At 45.1% G+C, this 19,036-nt stretch overlaps 1 protein-coding gene across 2 annotated transcripts in view; it reads left to right on the top strand.

The window, feature by feature from the left end:
* NUP188 (nucleoporin 188) overlaps positions 1-19,036 on the top strand; it is a 36,813-nt gene that overhangs the window by 13,180 nt on the left and 4,597 nt on the right. The window contains exons 21-44 of one of the 2 annotated variants that reach the window (XR_014229810.1): positions 338-458; positions 693-759; positions 1,187-1,315; positions 2,523-2,656; positions 3,064-3,170; positions 3,977-4,183; positions 4,838-5,007; positions 5,350-5,419; positions 6,072-6,139; positions 6,780-6,975; positions 7,482-7,559; positions 7,916-8,001; positions 8,436-8,581; positions 9,824-10,005; positions 10,393-10,593; positions 11,274-11,366; positions 11,593-11,751; positions 12,374-12,511; positions 12,926-13,000; positions 13,726-13,935; positions 14,701-14,832; positions 14,973-15,043; positions 15,490-15,619; positions 16,399-16,852. Coding sequence is in view for 1 of the 2 variants with exons in the window: in XM_082327230.1 (XP_082183356.1) it covers positions 338-458; positions 693-759; positions 1,187-1,315; positions 2,523-2,656; positions 3,064-3,170; positions 3,977-4,183; positions 4,838-5,007; positions 5,350-5,419; positions 6,072-6,139; positions 6,780-6,975; positions 7,482-7,559; positions 7,916-8,001; positions 8,436-8,581; positions 9,824-10,005; positions 10,393-10,593; positions 11,274-11,366; positions 11,593-11,751; positions 12,374-12,511; positions 12,926-13,000; positions 13,726-13,935; positions 14,701-14,832; positions 14,973-15,043; positions 15,490-15,619; positions 16,399-16,569 (3,141 nt within the window). In the remaining variant the exon portion in view is untranslated. Of the gene's footprint in view, positions 1-337; positions 459-692; positions 760-1,186; positions 1,316-2,522; positions 2,657-3,063; positions 3,171-3,976; positions 4,184-4,837; positions 5,008-5,349; positions 5,420-6,071; positions 6,140-6,779; positions 6,976-7,481; positions 7,560-7,915; positions 8,002-8,435; positions 8,582-9,823; positions 10,006-10,392; positions 10,594-11,273; positions 11,367-11,592; positions 11,752-12,373; positions 12,512-12,925; positions 13,001-13,725; positions 13,936-14,700; positions 14,833-14,972; positions 15,044-15,489; positions 15,620-16,398; positions 17,237-19,036 lie in introns of those variants that run through there. The other variant, XM_082327230.1, reaches the window with a different exon arrangement.

The raw sequence follows: 19,036 nt of genomic DNA, 5'->3' as shown, positions 1-19,036 counted from the left end.
CTTCTGGAATGGTCTGCATGTGAAGTCAGGTGTAGGCTGTTAGGATAGGAAAGTGAACTACAGCCGTGTCTGAGATCCCCTGTGCAACGGGTCTCTATGAGTAATCATTGGTTGACGCTCCCTTCCCTGCTACTGTTTGTGCTTTCTCTGTAGTCTGGTTCTTTCAAAAAACTGTTTTGATTCGTCTGATCTACAAAAGAATAGAAGTCGCTTGTAAATCTATGTCCTCATGTTTGATAGTTTTCTCGCACTTTAAAGACATATGGCATATCTTCCTGCAAAAGGTTTCTTGTCCTTTTAGCCAGAAGGGGGACAATGACATTTCTGTTTCTCCTAGGGACAACTTGGGAGCACCCAGAGCCAAGGACTTGTGCCCTGCATCGTGTTTGTCCTGAAGGAGATGTTACCAAATTACCACAAATGGCGTTATAACTCTCATGGAGTGAGAGAGAAAATTGGTAAGGATGTTGGGCAGGGGGAGAAGGAGGAGGAGAGGATAAAAGGGATCACCTGTTTTCTCAAAGAGAATGTGTGAATTTTTACTCCTTTTTTGTCCTACCTTTTCTAGCAGCTATTTGGAATTTGCTTTGTACATCTACCAGTATTGCCGGATGCTGTGATTTGTTTGAAAATATCAGAAACTAGGCAACAGATCTTCCTGAACTGAGTAGTCCATTTTATCTCTGTTCTAGGATGCCTGATTCTGCAGTTGATCCATGCTATACTGAATTTATGCCCTGAAATGGATCCTCGCAGCAGGTAAGACAGGTGATGGATTTCAGATCTGCACCAGCCTGGCTTACAGTGCAGGAGGGCTCCGTTGCTATCTTTTTGTTTCAGTTTATGAATGTAAATGATTAGGAATGAACTGGCATGGTTGTGTAGTGCTGGTTTCAGCTCTTTTCAGTGTTACTGAGTACAGGAAGGGTAGAAAAAGATTAGGGACATTGGTTTTTAGAATACTCGGTGAAGAAAGAGAAAACAATAAATAGATTTCCTGGAACAGTCTGCCATCCACTTTTCTATTTGGTGTATCCACTCTGAAGAAAGTAGAAGGCAGAATAAAGTCGGGGTCAGTGGGGGTGTGGAAATTAAGAGGTTACTTTGTGGTAGTTTTCCAAGCACTAAGTGGAAAATTCTGCAAGTGCTCCTAGTGATGATGTCCTGTGGTGTTTGTTTCTCCCAGCAATGCCCCCAGCCTTCAGTCCTTGTGCATCTTCAGCCTGGCCAACACTGAAGCAGGGCAAGCTGTCATTAACATCATGGGAATTGGTGTGGACACTATTGATATGGTAATGGCCTCCCAGTCTAGTAGGTGAGTGGTGTGTTTCGTTTCAGTGGTGTGAGGAAAGAAGCAAATGATAATATTTCAAATGTAGCTTTAATTGATTGCACTTAACAGGGAATCAGCATAGCAGCTAGCCATGACAGCCTGCCTTGCGTGGTCTGAAGGAACAAGCCTTGTTTGTTCCAGATCTGTATATAGTCTTTTCTGTACACTATCCATTTCGTGCAGTTGTTTTAGTTTTCTATTTCTAAATGACATCTGGAGCATGCTAGTGGGTGTAAATGTGCTCAATTGTTTAACGTTTGCTAGAAGTTACATTTTTTTTATACAGAATTCACTCAAATGCAATTTATAAGATTGCATGAGTGAATTGGAAGCGAGAAAATTAGAGCCAATGTTAGAAGTTTTGTGTCTTCAAGTAACACCAGAGTTCAAGTGAAGCTATGCTCATGAATAAATTGTAATAAAGCTTGAACTGTAATTTTGGAAGTGCTAGGGATGATCAGTCTTTTCAGGGTGGTTCTGAAGGCAGCTTGAAGTACTCTGGAAGCATTGAAGATGTCTCCAGTGTTGAGCGCCTTAACCTCCTTATGTGGCTCTCACTGAGGCTTGAATCTCTCTCCTTTCCTCTGTTCTCTTTTCCTGGCCAACCTTACTTGACAGATAGCCAGCCAGACTTGCTAGCAGGTTGTATCTGATGAAGTCTGCCATTTTTTTCTTTCAAAACAAGTCTGGAAAGGAATCCAAACTTGTTAGGGAGAAAGTGAGACCTATCTGAGAAACCTTTTTGGCTTTAATGTCTCTTCAGAATGTTTATCTGATAAGGAAAATCTTAGGAAAATACCTGACTTAGAGCCAGTTATATCTCTTCGTCCAGTTTTGGTACACTATGATTTCTGTGAGATTGGTTCTGTAAATGTTTCTTCCTCTGTCTTAACACATTTTAAATCTCTGTGTCCCAAAGAGGGGGGGAAAAAGTGACAATGGCCTGTCAGGATATTTTTCTTTTTTGTTTGATGCCGAAAACTCAGGGCTGGGTAGACTATTTTTTGTGGATATGTGGGGGTTTGTATTTCAGCAGCTGTTATTTTCAGCAGGTGACATGACACTTGGAGTAAAAATGTCTTACAAGCCCCGACTGACAGAGTATAGAATTTCCTCTTTGATATTGTGCAAATAATAAATGTCGGTTGTCAACACCGTTACTTCCTTTGGTTCCTTCTTGCACACACAGTGATGAGTCACAAGGCCAAGGTCAACTGCTGATCCAAACAGTGAAGCTGGCATTCTCGGTTACCAATAATGTCATCCGGTTGAAACCCCCCTCTAGTGTGGTATCTCCATTAGAACAGGCGCTTACTCAGCACGGTATGTATTTCTCCATGGGGACAGCCTGGGCAGCTATGCTTTTTTGTTATTTACAAATAGTCAGTGTGTGGCTCCTTCCAAACAGTAGTTAAGATTTCAAGGTTCCAAGGAGTGGTTTCTAGTGATGGCAGAAGGCCTAGTCTCCCTCCTCTAAGGCATTCTTGTCCACTGGGACAGCCTCTAAAGTATTAAGCAAGCGTGACTTGTTCCTTGCTGCTTTGTAATGAGATGGGTGTAATTACAGAATATAGTAAACCAGCTGCCATTAGTACCTCTGGCTGGGCCCATGCCTCGTTCTTTTGGAAGACTGACCTAGTTCTCACCTTCTGCTATGGAAATCATTATTTGGTAAACAGTTACGTCCTGTTGCAGTTTCTTCTCTTTGATTTTAATTGTGTTCTCTCCAGGTGCTCATGGAAACAATCTTATTGCGGTCTTGGCCAAATACATCTACCACAAGCATGACCCTGCACTTCCACGCCTGGCCATCCAATTGCTCAAACGCCTGGCTACGGTAAGATGAGACTCACACAAGTGCTCCTTTGCTTCTCCCCTTGTGACCGATTCCACCACTGAAATCCTTTCAAGATAATCTCTTCAGGCTTTTTTGTATCGGGGAGCTTAATGCAAGTCAGTTGAAGGCTGTGTGGACTGAAAGCTGTAAGGTAGAGCACATTAGAAATCACATAAAGGCCCCTTAGTTTTGTCACGTAATCCTCTGCTGTTTCAGAAGTCACTCAGTCACTGAGAGGCCTCACATGAGTGGGGTGTTTTCTGCAAAGTATTTGCACCTCCAGTTGATCTCTCTCTACTTTTTTGAGCAACTTTCTCAAGTCACGCTCTCCAATACAATGCCTGCACCTTCTTAACTGGAACTTTAACATCTTACTGAGAAGAGGATCCTATTTAAGTTTTTATAGGGAGCTTTCAACTTTGCCTTTTAGACTTACATTCTCAGAAGTTTAGTAGCCAAAAAGAGTATTTGCAGTTTTATTAAAGCATATAAATCCAGCTCCGGGTTTATTTATTTCAAGAAACGTTATTCCAAAACTGTTTTTGTCTTTTCCAGTTTTGTCATAACCCTTGAGAATTAGGTGAGGGATAGAGCAGAATTGCCAAAGAGGAAAATTTGAATCACTTTGCAAGTTTCTTCCTGCTTAATCACAACAACTTACTTTTGAATTCCCTCACATATGTTTGTAGATTCAATATCAAATATTTTGGAGTTTCAATTTGAAATGCGAATTGCCTCTTATATAGAGAAGCAGCATTCTGTTGGGTTTGGTTATTCTGGCTTCTGATGTTTCTTTCCTTTTGCAGGTTGCTCCCATGTCTGTTTATGCCTGCCTTGGTAGCGATGCCGCTGCCATCCGTGATGCCTTCCTCACCCGCCTGCAGAGCAAGATTGAGGACATGCGAATTAAGGTCATGATACTGGAATTCCTCACAGTTGCGGTGGAGACACAACCCGGGCTCATTGAGCTGTTCCTGAACTTGGAAGTGAAGGATGGCAGTGATATGTCCAAGGTAGAATAGCAGATATGTGCCCAAGGACTCGCTAGTCTTTTATTGTAGCGTTCATAGCAGTCTTATGGCACTAGGCTCTAAACTCTGGTAGTTCTTACATGTAACCTGATGCGCTTAATGTAAAGATAAATGCAGCTTGTGCTTGCAGTTAATGGATGTGCTGCTATCCCAGTTTCACTTTTCCCTTTAACCAAAGAGAAACTTTCTCCGATATTTCAAGGCACTTACTGAGTTAACATAAGAACATCTACTGGGTCAGACCAAAGATCCCTGTGGCCCACTCTCTGCACTCTGACAGTGGCCAGTCAGTGAGAAGGCTGAAGACCGAGGTACAATGGACAATACCCGTTTTCCAGAATACCCATTCTGGTGCTTTGCAGTTCAAGGTCTTCTTGGGTTGGGACCTTCTGAAGGCATTTGGTCTTACTAAATCTTAGCTTAGTTCATTTTTTATTCCCCTAAAAATATTTTTTTTTCTCTCCTGTGTTACGGCTACATTCCTTGTAGTTATATGCAAAATATACGAAGGCATCATGTACTCAAGGTTTACTTGTCTGTGTATTGTTCAAGCGGAATCAAGCACATTCTGCTTTAATAGGTGCCTACATAGTGGTTCTGTGGGGATGTAACCTCTCTCATTTCCTTTTGCTTTAGGAATTCAGCTTAGGGGAGTGGAGTTGCCTCCAAGTAGTCTTAGAGCTGATAGATTCCAAACAACAAGAGAGGTACTGGTGCCCTCCCCTCTTGCACCGTGCTGCCATTGCCTTCCTGCATGCTCTGTGGCAGGACCGTCGAGATAGCGCCATGCTAGTTCTGAGGACAAAGTGAGTTGTTGTTTTTCTACAATGCATTTTCTTTCCTTTTTTCCAAAACACTTTTTCTTTGGTTCATCGGACCTTTCAGGGACATTTGCATCTTAGTCCCTGTGTGCCCTGGTAAGGGTTTGCAGTGCGTGGGCTTTGAACTTAGTGTCTCAGGAAAGAAGATGAGAAGCTTGTATGTGCATGTTCAGAAGCAAATATATTTTGTTCTGTTTCTTTTATACAAAGCTATATAAGCTTGTATTTACCAAAGCGTATTTTCTATGAAGTTTGGAACAGTCAAAATGCTGCTAGGCATGTGGCGTGGGGGAGATAACTGATTTTACTTCTGTATATGTCTCTTAGGCCAAAGTTTTGGGAAAATTTAACCAATCCCCTCTTTGGGACCCTTCCTCCGCCTTCAGAATCATCAGAGGTGAGTTACGTCCAAACAAAAAGAAGGTAGTTATGTACTTCTCAGAAAAGGTTTCTAAGTGATGTATCTGGCTCTTCCCTCTGCTTGCAGTTTTCTAAAAGGAAGTATGATCAAGTGGTTTAAGTGCAGGCAGGAGATGAAGTGAATGCTTTCTGGCTTTGCAGAGACTGTACAGCCATGAGCTGTCTTTTGAAATTCTTTGCTCTTTATTCGCATATGAGGCAAAAATAGATGTTCACCTAGCACCTGTGGTAACACTCTTTGGAAGGTGTGCCGTCTGTAGGGTATCCATACCATACCTCGTGTGCTGTTTGGCAAAAGACACTCTCCTTTTTTTTAGGCATAGCTCAGGCTGACTAGTATCACAGAGGAATCGATTAGGTTCTTGTTATTCTTCCTTTCTGTGGGAGTTTTCCCCTTCGTTATGAAAGTCCTGTGCTGTCACTCAGAGTGCTGCTTTGAACACAGCATTCTGTCCTTATTATCACCAGTCCATGGTCAAATGACATAACTGTCGCTATCGTGGGAGAAACAAGTCTTCTGCAGAACTGGAGTATTGGTCACTGCAAGTGGATGGGTAGGGATAAGTCAGAATTCCACTCACCCTGCAGAGCTAGCTGCTCAGATTTTCCTTTTTTTTTTGTCTTTATAGCTCAGTGTCTTGGATACCTGTGCCTTAATCATGAAAATCATCTGTTTGGAGATCTACTATGTTGTCAAGTGAGTCTTTGGTAGTCTCTCCTTCGTCCCTGTACTTTTTAATTATCTAAACTGTGTGTGTTAAATCTTGATAGACGGTGCAGGCTTTGAGGGACAAAGTACGTGTAGTCCTGTGAAAACATGGGAGGAGCAGTGGTTTATAAACAAATCACAAATGTGCATTTGAGATTCTTGCAATCGCCAATTGCAGAAAGAGGTGTAACAGTGTTTCTGCAGCCTGTAGGTGAGAATGTTAGTATTAGTATTTTCCTTGGACCCTGGAATGAGAATATACAGTATTTATTAAAACTAATTGTAAACTAAGCTAAGTACACCTACTATAGTGATTGCTGACTAACATTTTAGTAGTTTTATCCCACTCATTTTGTTTTCCTGAACATAACTGCCCTTTAATATGTTGAAAAGTCATGATTAACTAAAATCTCTGCTTAAAAAAAAAAAAAAAATCCTAGATTTTCTTCAGGGATCATGTTTTTCCTTCACATTTGATGCAAAAAGTGGGATTCCCTGCACAGGTCTAATATGTGGAATAACCTTCACTTGCAAGCTGTGTTCTTGGCTTTCCTACCTGAATCTCAGAAGAAGTATATTTTCTGACCAAAGAATAAAAGAAGATAACTTCTCCTCTTGGTTTGGTCAGGGGCTCACTGGATCAGTCCCTGAAAGACACGCTGAAGAATTTCTCCACCAAAAAGCGCTTTGCCTATTGGTCAGAATACGTGAAGTTACTGGCCTATCACGTGGCGGAGACGGAGGGCAGCACCTGTGCCTCCATGACCGAATATCAGATGCTGATCTCAGCCTGGCGGATGCTGCTGATAATCTCAACTAGCCACGTAAGAGCTACCTCTTGTCTTTCATGATAATCTGAAATTGACATTTTGAATAATACAATGTCAACTTCTCAGGGCCAGCTAAGTCATAATGAAGAATTCACTGGTTTTTCTTTCAATTTGCTTGTCTATATGCTTACAACACAAGTTGGCACAAGCATGGTACAAGAGGTTGGAGTAGGTGGTGTTCTGCTGTTTGGTCAAAATGAGCGTATTGTCTGTCTGAGCAGAGGAGGGAGGTAGTAAATAATTTTTATAGCAATTCTAAGTAATTCTGTAATTGTAAAGAGATTTTGCAGTGAGGTAGGGATGCACCATTAGAGAAATCAGTCATTGCTGACTTCTTGTCAACTGTTAATGTAGTACTTCAGTGATTTCTGTAGAACTGCATCACTCAGCAGCTGTAAAATTTGGTGAATTCTTAAAGTAAAACAGTAGACTGATGTTAGACTGCTAAGAAGGTGCATCTTCTGTTGTGCTTGATTGATCTCTGTCTTTGTGGATCTTAGGCGGATATAATGCATCTGACTGATTCTGCAGTTCATCAGCAATTGTTTCTGGATGTGCTAAATGGGACCAAGGCTTTGGTAGGTGCTGCTTCCTGTCAGTTCTTTAATTTCCCACTTGCTCATCTCCTTTGTACTATGAGGAGTTCTGTTTCTGCAGCTGCTTGCCATCGTAGGTTTTTTAGTTCCTGTGAAATTGGGCTGAAACAAAGTCTCTCTCCCTGAATTGATGAGCTGCTTATAAATCTTTATTTTGTATGTGTTATTCTTGTCATCACTGGGTGACCCTGCAGAGCGTCCTGACTCTGGTTCCCTCGATGCAGCTAGCTGCTGAAGAACAAACCTGGTCATTTGGTGGCGGTGCCAGGGCTGAGGATTTCTTGAGTGTTCTTACATGTGACTATTGCAACTGTAACTCTTGCAGTATTTCTTCCTAGCTCCTAGTTCCCATGTCGGTATCCTGTCTGCAGCTGGGGTCTATGCTATGTACCCTTCTTCTGATCCTGCTCAAACAGTGGAAGAGGTAGGTATTTTGTTTGGATAATTATCAATCACTGCTAAATATAAAAACTTGGGAGGTTATGTTTAAGTGTTTTGCTCTAGTGAGATTCCCTTAGTGATTTGGGGAGGAAACTGAAACCTTATCATAGAGCTCTCTTTTGGGATGGCAAATGTCTGTAGGTTGTTGCTGAAATCTCTTGTAGTTATGCATTTGTGGTTTGGCTTCTTGCTTGCTGGTGAAAAGTATCAAAAAAGCTTTTGTGATAGTCAGTCCTGCATTCTCACTGTGCTGTGGAATGCCTTTACTGAGATCCAGGTGGTGACTTAAACTTTACTTGAAAGAACTGCTTTTATTTGTGTGGATCATATAACTTATGATACACACAGCTCAGTCAAGCCAATATATTTATTGAGGGATCTTGTCTAATCTGAAGAGCTCTCCCTTTTTGTTGTCAGCGAGTTGGGTTCTGTGGATAAAATCATAAACTCCTTGACGCAGATTCTGGAGGGAGTACTACAGGCAGATCAGCAGATGATGGAGAAAACCAAAGCGAAAGTGTTCTCAGCTCTTATCACTGTGCTGCAAATGAAGGAGATGAAAGGTGAGGTGGTGTATGTACGAGTGTCAAGAGCAGGGCTGCCGTGGCTGAATACACCATTCACTGAAAACTAACACAAGTGCTAGTTTCCAAGATAAAAATGCTTTTGGTGTTAGTAGCAGTACAGGATGCTGAATATAGTCACCAACCTGTGGGAATTCTCTACCTTTTTCTTACTTGTTTTAGCTAGTTTTAGAAAGGGATGAGGTTTATCATTCACAGTGTGTATATGTCTTCCCTTCTCTTGTCTTTCCCCAACAATAATCTCTGTGTTTGATCAGTTTGATAGAGACAAGATAGGGTTCCCATGTGTTTTTGAAAATAGCTCAGCAGGTGTGGGAGGGACACCCTAGTAATGCCATCTCACCGAGTGACTGTAGAGCTTAGATTCTGACGTGAATTTCTAGTTAGAGATAACAAAAGACCCAAACACAAGAAACTCTTCTGAGGGTACATTTTGTTACAAACCAGAGAAACTAGTCTGGTCATTACTCTCTGTAATGAGAGTAATCCAAACCTTATCATAGAACTCTGTCGCTTGTGGGGCATCTTGCATTGCAGTAGCTCTTGAAGACCCTCAGTGGAATCTGGACAGTAGTTGTCTGTACAACACCTACAAAGGCAACTGTGGTGTTGAGAAGTGTATCAGCTTACCTTTCTGTGAGTTCCTTGTCCCACTGCTTGGGCTCTGCAAGCCCCTATATTTTGGAAAATAAATAGAAAGTGGAGGACTGTTTTTTTTTTTTTTTTTAAAAACGTGGTTTTTTTGGTTTTTTGCCGTTGAATTTGAGTTTCCAGGCAGGCTGGTAAAAGGTGGTGCAATTTATTATAATGGTTTTGATGAGAATGTAGTATTTATATGGACTCACAGAACATAGACTGCACCCACTGGCCAGTACCAGCAATCTGGAGAACTGGGTAGGAAATGCTGTAGTGAGAGGTTATGGAATAATGTGTCCATAGTAGTGATTGATTTGTGCCTTGAAATTTCATGAGTTTATATGACTTTTTGGTAAAACTACATTTTTTTATTATCCGGATGACCGTCTAATCCCTTAGTATATCCTCCTAGGCTTAATCATCTAACTTAGTCACGGTGCCTCCCATTCTGTTTTGTAGGTTTTGAAATGAAAACAGAATAAATACTAACTCCAAGAAATGTGGCCCAGTGATGTTATCAGTTAAACTGGAAACCTAAGTACAAGAATTGTGTGTTAACTGTTGTCTTTTCCGTGCGTGTCACAGTGAATGAGATCCCCCAGTACTCCCAGCTGGTGTTGAGCGTGTGTGAAACACTCCAAGATGAGGTCGTTGCGCTCTTTGATCAGACTCGACACAGCCTGACCTTGGGAGATGCTACAGATGACAAGGACAGCATGGAAACAGATGATGCCTCCCGAGTTAAACACAAGGACCAGCGAGACGGGGTAAAGGACCTGTTCATCTGCTTTGCAGCTACGTTTCTTTTCTCTGAACAAAACCCAAAAGTTCTGCGTGTGCTTGGAACAACTCCCCTTGCAGCCTTCTGCCTTCAAAGGAAGTTTTGGCAGTTTCTGTTTCAGAATCACTCCGTGTCTTTTTGGCACACATCAGTCTGGGAAATTGCCTGTTGCTGCCTCTTTCAGATCTGTCCTAAAAAATGTTGTCGCTAACACAGCCAGCAGGTGTGCAGAGTACAATGTGAGGGATACCAGGTGCCTTAATTTATGATTCTGAGAATGATTGAACTTTAGGTTGTGTTAGTAAATGCTTTCAAGATTTTCTTGGTATCCATGTCAAGCCTATACCTCATTCTCCTTTCCTTGTCACTGCAGGTGTGTGTTCTGGGTCTGCATCTGGCTAAAGAGCTCTGTGAAGTTGATGAAGATGGAGACTACTGGCTACAGATTACTAGGAAAGTCCCCGTGCTTCCTACTATCTTTGCCGCATTGGAGATCAGCCTGAGAGTTAAACAAAACCTTCACTTCACAGAGGCCTCATTACATTTACTGCTGACCTTAGCAAGGACTCAGCAGGTGAGAGATGCAGAGAAATGAGAGCACAGAGCTATATGTTTTTAATAGGAACTGTATATCTCACTGTTCTGTCTGTGATGCAGCCGAACAATGATCTGTAGACAAAGGATTTTTTTAGAGGCTGGCAAGCAGCAGGTCCTGCATGCACGCCTGCCTAGTTTGCCTTATTCTTCTTGATAATGGCACGTCTCGGATGGAAGAGCTGAGCCAGCCAACGCAGACCTGTAATTTAGAGTAGGCACTTTCCCTGAATGTATTCGTCTGCAATGCAAATTATCCCCGCTAGTTAAAACAGCATTAAGTGTTGGAACCAGCTTTCTCATTAGTTGCAATAAAGCGTTATTTATCTATTACAAATTCAACTTTGTGTGGGGCTTTAGGTGAAAGCAAGGTTGTTCCAAAGCCAGCCCTTTCCAAAGATTATGTATGCACCAAACCAGGTGATATCGAAATGGAATTCATAGTACAGTCATGTAGGTTAGATTTTACTGGAAGAACAGCATTGCTTTTCTTGATACTGAATTTTTAACAACATACAAGAAGTGTGTGTAGATGAAAGTTCTCTAAAAGGGTGGGGACAGTGCAAGGGACAGAAATATCTAATGCAAAATAAGTCTCTTTAGTCTCAGAGAGGAGAGAGACGTGCACATCTTAACAGTAGTTTGTTCTGCGTCTTGTAGGGAGCAGCAGCGGTGGCTGGAGCGGGTGTCACACAGAGCGTCTGCCTGCCCCTCTTGAGCGTGTACCAGCTCAGCACTAATGGAGCCATTCAGGTGGGTGCTGCTTCCTTTTGGGTGGGAGCGCGCCAGGAGAGCCTGCCGTGCCCTGCCGTAGGGGCTGTGGTGGGAGCAGAGCCCTGCTGGTCTGGGAAGGACAGCAGCCACCCCCAGAGCCTGGAGACTTCCAAAATGGTGTGAAGGGTTTGTGACGTGTGCCATGCTGGGCGGCAATGTAAATAAGAAATTTATTTTTGTATCTTTTTTTAATCTATTTGTTCAGACATCTGCTTCATCTCGAAAGTCTCTGGATGCCCCCTCTTGGCCTGGGGTCTATCGTCTCTCCATGTCACTGATGGAACGCCTTCTTAAAACACTTAGATACAACTTCCTGACAGAAGCACTGGACTTTGTTGGTGTCCATCAAGAGAGGATTCTTCAGGTATGTCACATACTTCCTCTGCAATGGTTCGCTTGGCTTCTGGGTTGCAATAGCAGTGGAAACATGTCAGAAAGTGCAGAAGCATTGAAAAGAGGCTCCTGCCTCTGAAAGATTTACAGTAGAAATAATTCAACAGTGGAGAAGGAGGATAGAATATACAAGCCATGTGGTCAGGCAGGGATGACTGTGATGGTACTTGTTAGAGCTGGGCATTCACCATCTGTTCATCCTGTACACTCTTGGGGTTATAACTTTGCTACGGGTGTTTAATATGCCTACTCAACACAGTAGCAGAAGCGAGAGTTTGATGGGAACTCACTTTGTGGCTCTCTGCTCTGGAAAGAAAAATATGAGAGCTGTTCTTGGAGGTGGCTTCAGCTCAGCCTTGCTCAAATAATGAAAACGCTGTGGTCAGGGTTGAATCGCCATTCAGGCTGGAAGCTCTCGTGTCCTGCAATACCGAAATGCCTGTACTGGCTGGATTGTGTCGGTGCAGATGTGCTGAAGAGTCCTGTTTGTACACAGGTGCTGAATTACCTGTTCATAAGCATGCTCCCTGGACAAATAGCTGTCGTCTTGTATGGCAGCATATCGCCCTGATGTACTTCTCTCTCCTTTCCAGTGCCTGAATGCAGTACGGACAGTACAGAGCTTGGCCTGTCTGGAAGAGGCCGATCACACTGTTGGCTTCATTCTTCAGCTCTCAAATTTCACAAAGGAGTGGCATTTCCACCTGCCACAGCTTATGAGGGATATGCAGGTAGGAATCAGGGTACTGTTGTGGATAAAACATTGCCTTGGAGCACAGGGATTTGCATGTGTTAAGAGAAAATGGCACTGTATCACCTTTTTTATTGCTGCTCTTTTAATAGGAACTATTGCTGAGGTCATTTAAGTGTCTCTTCCATCAGTATCTTGTCTGAATTGAGTGAGGAAAGATAACTGTCAGGGACAGGCAGATGGTAGCTTGGAAAAATAACTTGGGGAATTCAATGTCTTGCTCTCAGTTCTCAATGCCAGGTGACTCCGAGAAAATACTGGGAAATCAAGAGACCGCATTGATCCTTTATGATCACAGTGTCCTGTTTAACTGGATTTTCTAGCTTCCACCAACGGTAGTGAATAGATGGGTTTGAGCTTTTACGAGACTTCTCTCTCACCTTATTTATTTCAGGTGAACCTGTGTTACCTGTGTCAGGCCTGTACCTCCCTCCTGCACAGCCGCAAGATGCTCCAGCACTACCTGCAGGTGAGGATGGGGACTGTAAGCCAAACTGTGAGTTAGGAGCGTTGCATGCCCATGCTCCCTGTTAAAAGGCAGATATTATTCAATATCCAGGCTCTTGGATATTGAATTGATTGTCGATAATCCTCGTGGTGATTATTGACAACCATCAATAGTTAGGATTTGCATTTCTCCACAGCTAAAAAAAGTGCAAAGAGTAGTCTGGACTCTAAAAACTCTGGACTGGGTAAAGCCAGTCCTAGAGAAACAACAGCCTGTGTTTGAATGGTGCTGTTATCATTTTACAGCTGCCTACACTGCAGCAAGAAAGCTGCATTGCTGTAGTACTCTGTAGTGCCATTCATTAAGCCACTGGTGACCTGGTGTCCTTGATCTGATTTAATTTGTTTAAGAGAGATAGCTCTTGTTCTTGGGAAATCCTTAGATTCATGAGGTGGAGACAATGCCTTGCTACTGATGTGTTATTTCAGCATGCCTAAGGCTTGGTGTGTTGATTAGAGATTCTTTTTCCGGAATGTGGAATCTAAATAGGCTCTGCAGCTGCCTCCCTGCAATGCAGTGCCTCCCCCGAGGCACACTAAGTGTAGATTCTCATGGTTCTAGCAGGTGACAGACTTTGGGTGTCTTATTTCCTCATTCCTTTTGTTCATAGCATTTTTTTCCCCCCGAAAGTAGGGCAAAATAATCATATCTGTATTCAAGACTTCCTTTTTTTTCTTTCTCCACAGACAAAAAATGGTGATTCCCTTCCATCAAGTGTGACTCCACGAGTGCAACGTAATCCCCAAGCCTCCTCCAAACATCCCAGCCCTGAGTCAGAGGCAGCGGAGCAGAAAGCACTGCTTACAGTGCAGTACAGCCTCTTGAAAATCCTCAGCAAATCTCTTGCTGCCCTGCGCCACTTCACCCCTGATGTCTGCCAGATCCTCCTTGATCAGGTAGAGACAGAGGAGAGATGCTGCTCCCTGAAGAGGGGAGTTGCCAGCATTTTGAGTGATGTTCTGGGTCTGTGCAGTGAGGCACCTTCTGTCCTGCTTGAGGCAATGACCCCACCACACATCTGCCTGCCGTTCTGCTGTACAGAGCAGGAAGGCAGGACGCAAGGAATTGCCCTTAGGAATCAGGCACTGATCAGTGTGAAAGCAAGGCTTGGCTGAGCTTTTGTGTGATCTGCACAACGCTGTGTTTGTGTAACCTTAACTGGAGCAGGCTAATAACCCAGCTAGGTTTGTATCCTCAGTATGTCACTCTTCAGAAAAGACGTCCTCTTGTTATCCAGCTGTGTCGGTGTGACCTAGTGGCTGGTCTCCAAGTTCAGAAAAGGAAGGTTTAATCCTTGATTCTGACAGTATCCTGCTGCTAACTTTTGGATAGTTAACTTCCTTTTCCTGGGCCTCTAGGTACATATGCCTGGGCTTTTGAAGACAATCTAGAAACAGTCATTACTTTAGCTTGCCGCTTGGTGGCAAGCTGCACGGCTTGGGAGTTGGAGAATGCTCATTCATGTGAGGCGAGCCGTATAGTCTGATTGTGCAGTGCTGTACAGAACGCTCCGTCTGTATACCTGAGATTTGGGAAATACCTCAGTGCTTCTAATTCTCCATACAAGAAGTGTGATACAGGGACTAGGTGTTCCTGTTCCTATGCCAACAGCGTATTCGTGGCCTCAGGGGTCACTCACTCCTCTTTCTGTTTCTCCACAGTCGCTGGACCTTGCCGAGTACAACGTGCTCTTCGTTTTGAGTTTCACCACACCAGCCTTTGATTCAGATGTCGCACCTTCCTTTGGGACGCTCCTTGCCACAGTCAACGTGGCCCTTAACATGTTGGGAGAGGTACGAGCCATTTCTCTGTTGGGGAGAGCACAGCAGTTGTGGTGATCTCGGAGCACTCATTCATCTGATATTTTGAAGAGTAGGAATACTTCCTCTTTTGTATCTCCTGTCTCTAATGCCTGTCTTTTTTTCCCTTTCAGCTGGATAAGAAGAAGGAACCTTTCCCTCAGGCTGCAGGGCTGAATATGCAAGAGGGAACCAAAACCCTCAAGTAAGTTTCCAGCTCTTTGATTTAGTCATGGCCCAGGAGCAGAACCTAATGCTCCTCAGGTCAGAACTGAGGTTTACAGGCATTCGTGTAGCTTCAGAGCTGCTCACTCTGAATCCAGGGCGTTCAGGTAGCCCATCAGAAGCTCTCCAAAGCAAACAGGGATTTTTTTGCGAGGGTGTGTGAAGCCATCCCATCCCAAGATGCAGCGTAGAGAGTTGTTTGACATTTATTTACCAGTATATTTAAATCAGACTTCCCTGATGACCAACAGGGGTTTCTACTCTGCAGCCCATAGCTTTTGGGTATCGCTGCTTGAGCAGAATGTGAACACTGACAGTGTTCCCTCCTGTGTACCCTGTGTGTGAAGTCTTTCTAAGAGTCTTTGACCTTGAAACTAGAGTGTGCTGACCTTTTTGGCTCCTGCTGATGTGCGTTTCTTTGCACAGGTCTCTGCTCATGTTTACAATGGAAAACTGTTTCTACCTGCTCATCTCCCAGGCTGTTCGGTACTTGAGAGACCCAGCTGTGCATCCCCGGGATAAGCAGCGGATGAAGCAGGAGCTCAGCTCCGAGCTGGTAAGCAGCTTTGTAGCATCCTTGCTCACTGTTCAGTGTGAACGTGTCTTGCGGAAGAAGGTCTTTTGTCTTTGGCTGCCCAGTAGAGCCCATTCCCCAGCGCGAGTCAACAGCCTTAGGCATCTTGGGCTGCGTGTGCCCCTGCGCTGGGCACTGGTGAGGCCGCCCCTCGAATGCTGTGCTCAGCGCTGGGCCCCGCACCCCACGGCGGCCATGGAGGGGCTGGAGCGTGGCCAGAGCAGGGCAGCGAGGCTGGGGCAGGGGCTGGAGCACAAGGCTGGGGAGGAGCGGCTGGGGGAGCTGGGGGGGGCTCAGCCTGGAGAAGAGGAGGCTGAGGGGAGCCCTCATCGCTCTCTGCAACGGCCTGAAAGGAGGCTGGAGCCGGGGGGGTCGGTCTCTGCTCCCCAGGAACAAGCGATGGGACGAGAGGGAACGGCCTCAAGCTGCGCCAGGGCAGGTTTGGGTTGGGTATTCGGAAAAACTTCTTCACTGAAAGAGTAGTCAGGCCCTGGCCCAGGCTGCCCAGGGAAGTGGCTGAGTCCCCATCCCTGGAGGTGTGGAAAAGCCGGGGAGATGTGGTGCTTAGGGACGTGGTTTAGTGGTGGTTGGCAGCGCTGGGTTCACGGTCGGACTTGATGATCTTAAAGGTCTTTTCCAACCTAAACGATTCTGTGATTCTATGTACTGGTGCCTGTTCCTGTGCCACCGGCACCTTGTTTGGGGAGGGAGAGGGGCACGTGTTTGAAAGAAGCTAATTTGTTACATGCTTCTAATTTCAGAGTACGCTGCTCTCCAGCCTGTCTCGTTACTTCCGCCGTGGTGGTCCCTCTTCACCTGCCAGCGGGGTTCTTCCCTCTCCCCAAGGAAAGTCTGCTTCCAAGCTGGGTCCCGAGGGGCAGGAGCCTTTGTTTCAGCTCGTGCAGGCCTTTGTCCGGCACGTGCAGAGATAGATTCTGTCCTGCCCCTGCCTCCCTTTTCAGGACTTGCAGCAGAACGATTCACGTCCACCACAGAAGGCATCACCTTTGGCAGAGCTCGTAACGAGGAGTGGGAAAGGGAGGGAGGCCTGGTGTGGGCAGCGGTGTAAACCGAGCTGTGACATCAGCAGCGAGATCCCGTCGAACTCTTGCAACCCAGTAGCAGAGCGAATGTAAGGAAAGCCGAGAGCGGCTCTTCAGTGATCAGCCCACGTGCACAGCCTGCCCGCTCCATCTGCTAGAGCATCCTGGCTGGGTACGAGCACTGAACCGTCAAAACCTTTATTTTTATAGCTTGTACCTCAGCTGGGGAAGCTGTGGCTGGATGGAGAGAGGAGAGAAACTTTCCGCTGGGCATTAACTCTGCTCTTAACACAAGGTGCAATCTGCCTCTCCCTTGCAGTCAGAGTCCAGTTAAGGCACACCCAAGGGATCAGCCAGCAATTCAGAGACCATCTTTCTACTGCTATTTTTGTACTGAATGGTTCAAGGCAAGATGGTGTATGTGTGCTCACGCCTTCCCTTCACCCTGCAGTCTGTGTGTTGTGTGTGTTTCTGAAGAGCAAGGCCTCACTCAAGGTTTTTAAGTCAAAATTCCATTGCTCCAGTCTTGCAGTTTTTTGTAACTGTGCCCTATTTATACTGATATTAAAACCTTTATAGACAGCAGCTGGGTTCATGGTGTTGTATTGGGCCTAGCAGCCTGCAGCTCCCGTTCTGCATCTTCTGTGTGGTAGTTGTGCTGCGTCAGCGGGGCTGAAGTCCCACCTAGCAGCGACGCGAGTTGTGGCTTCCGAGTGACGATCCGGATACTGTTGGAAGCGATTATAATCAAAGGTCGATTCCCTCGCCTTTCCCACACCCCCTCCCTTTCTCTTACTCTCGTGTCGGGGAACCTGTAGGAGGTTTTAAACGAACATCGCTATAAAATGCTCCCGAGGAACGATTCCGCACGCGATGGCGCGGACCACGCGCACGGATTACTCCGTGCACGGGTCCAAGCTGCTGCTCTGCCTGTTGCAGCAGCAGGGGAGGGCCCAGGCTCACGCTAGAAGAAAGAGAGCATCTACAGCGCGGTCGCGTTGTGCTGTTGTAGCTCTCTCAAGTAGATCGACAAACTCTTTAAAGGTCCAAGGCTCGGTGTGTGATGGAGACTTGAGAAGGTCAGTGATTACTGCTTAAAATAAAGCCTGAAATCTAGACAGACTTTTGTAAGGTAAGAAATCAAATTTCAGTGTAGCTGTGAGCTAGAAACCTACCCGGTCTTTCCTAAAGAGACACTTGATTGCTTGACCAGTCAGAATCTATTAAATCTTGATGGTTTTAAGAGATTAGAGCGAGAAAATTAGGTTTTGTTGCTTAGGAGTTGGGTTTTTTTTCCTTGTAAGCCTAAGCGATGGTGATATTCTAGCACACTTGTTTGATCTCGTTTTGCTTGCTCTGGAGACTTTGGAGGGACTTGAGCTACGGACTGGAGCAAAGTGGTCTTAAAGTAGAAGGGAGAGGGGCTTGACTGCCTTCCGAAAGCTGAGGTGGGCTGCTCTGACAGGGCGGGGGGTGACACTCGTGTTCAGATGGGGCTACCTCTAACTGTTAACGCTTCCTGCCGCAGGGAGCTGCGAGTGCGAACATGGAGACTGGAAGGTGAAGCGCTGCAGAGACGATAGCAAACTGGTGACGGGTGGCTGTGGGGAGTGGAAGTAAAGCCCGAATTCAGCACATCTAAGCACGTTCAGTAGTGCTTAGGGCTGTTACTTGATAGCTCTTGTAGGTGCCTTTCCTTTTGTTACGGCTTTTGAAGCTACACACAGTGTGCTAATCGCTTTATTCAACAAGAACGGGCAGAATGAGAATTTGGGGAGAGGTAATATGTTCTTTTAGATACTTACTCAAGCCCTAGAGTGAGAGTTTATGGTGCCAGGTAGCAAAGAACAGCGGATGCCGTTGGTTACATCTGTGTTTTAGAGCTCTGCCTTCACTTTAGACAGCTGCATTCCAGCCCCGAATTGTAGCTGTACCTGCCCCGCAGCCCCAGAGGGGCCGGGGACAGCTTTCAGCCAAGGGTGGCTCACCACGGCACCTGCCAATAAGCAGCACGAGTGTAACCCTTCTGTAGAGAGCCAGTTCGAAGTAGCGCCGCATTTTCCACGTGCTCTTCTCTAATGCAGAGGGAGGGGAGCGCTGCTGCCAGGAACAGACTTCCTTCTGGCTGTTCTGAGGGAAGAGACACCATTTTCTGCATCATTAAGCTGCTGCTGGTTTTGCTAAAGCTGTTCTTCCTCTTTCTTCAACGCACCAGGGAGAGGAGTGACAGGGAAACGGGGACGTCACTGGCCTGAGGGACAGGTACACATACTGGAAGGTGGAAGGGAAATAGGCAGGGGTAGATCTACAAAAGGGCAGAGCTGTAGTAGTGGGAATCATTGCAATTTGAAAATTA

This window comes from Platalea leucorodia (genome assembly GCF_965183815.1).
Source record: "Platalea leucorodia genome assembly, chromosome: 15".
Taxonomy (NCBI): Eukaryota; Metazoa; Chordata; class Aves; order Pelecaniformes; family Threskiornithidae; genus Platalea; species Platalea leucorodia.
This window is presented reverse-complemented; position numbering and strand designations above follow the sequence as displayed.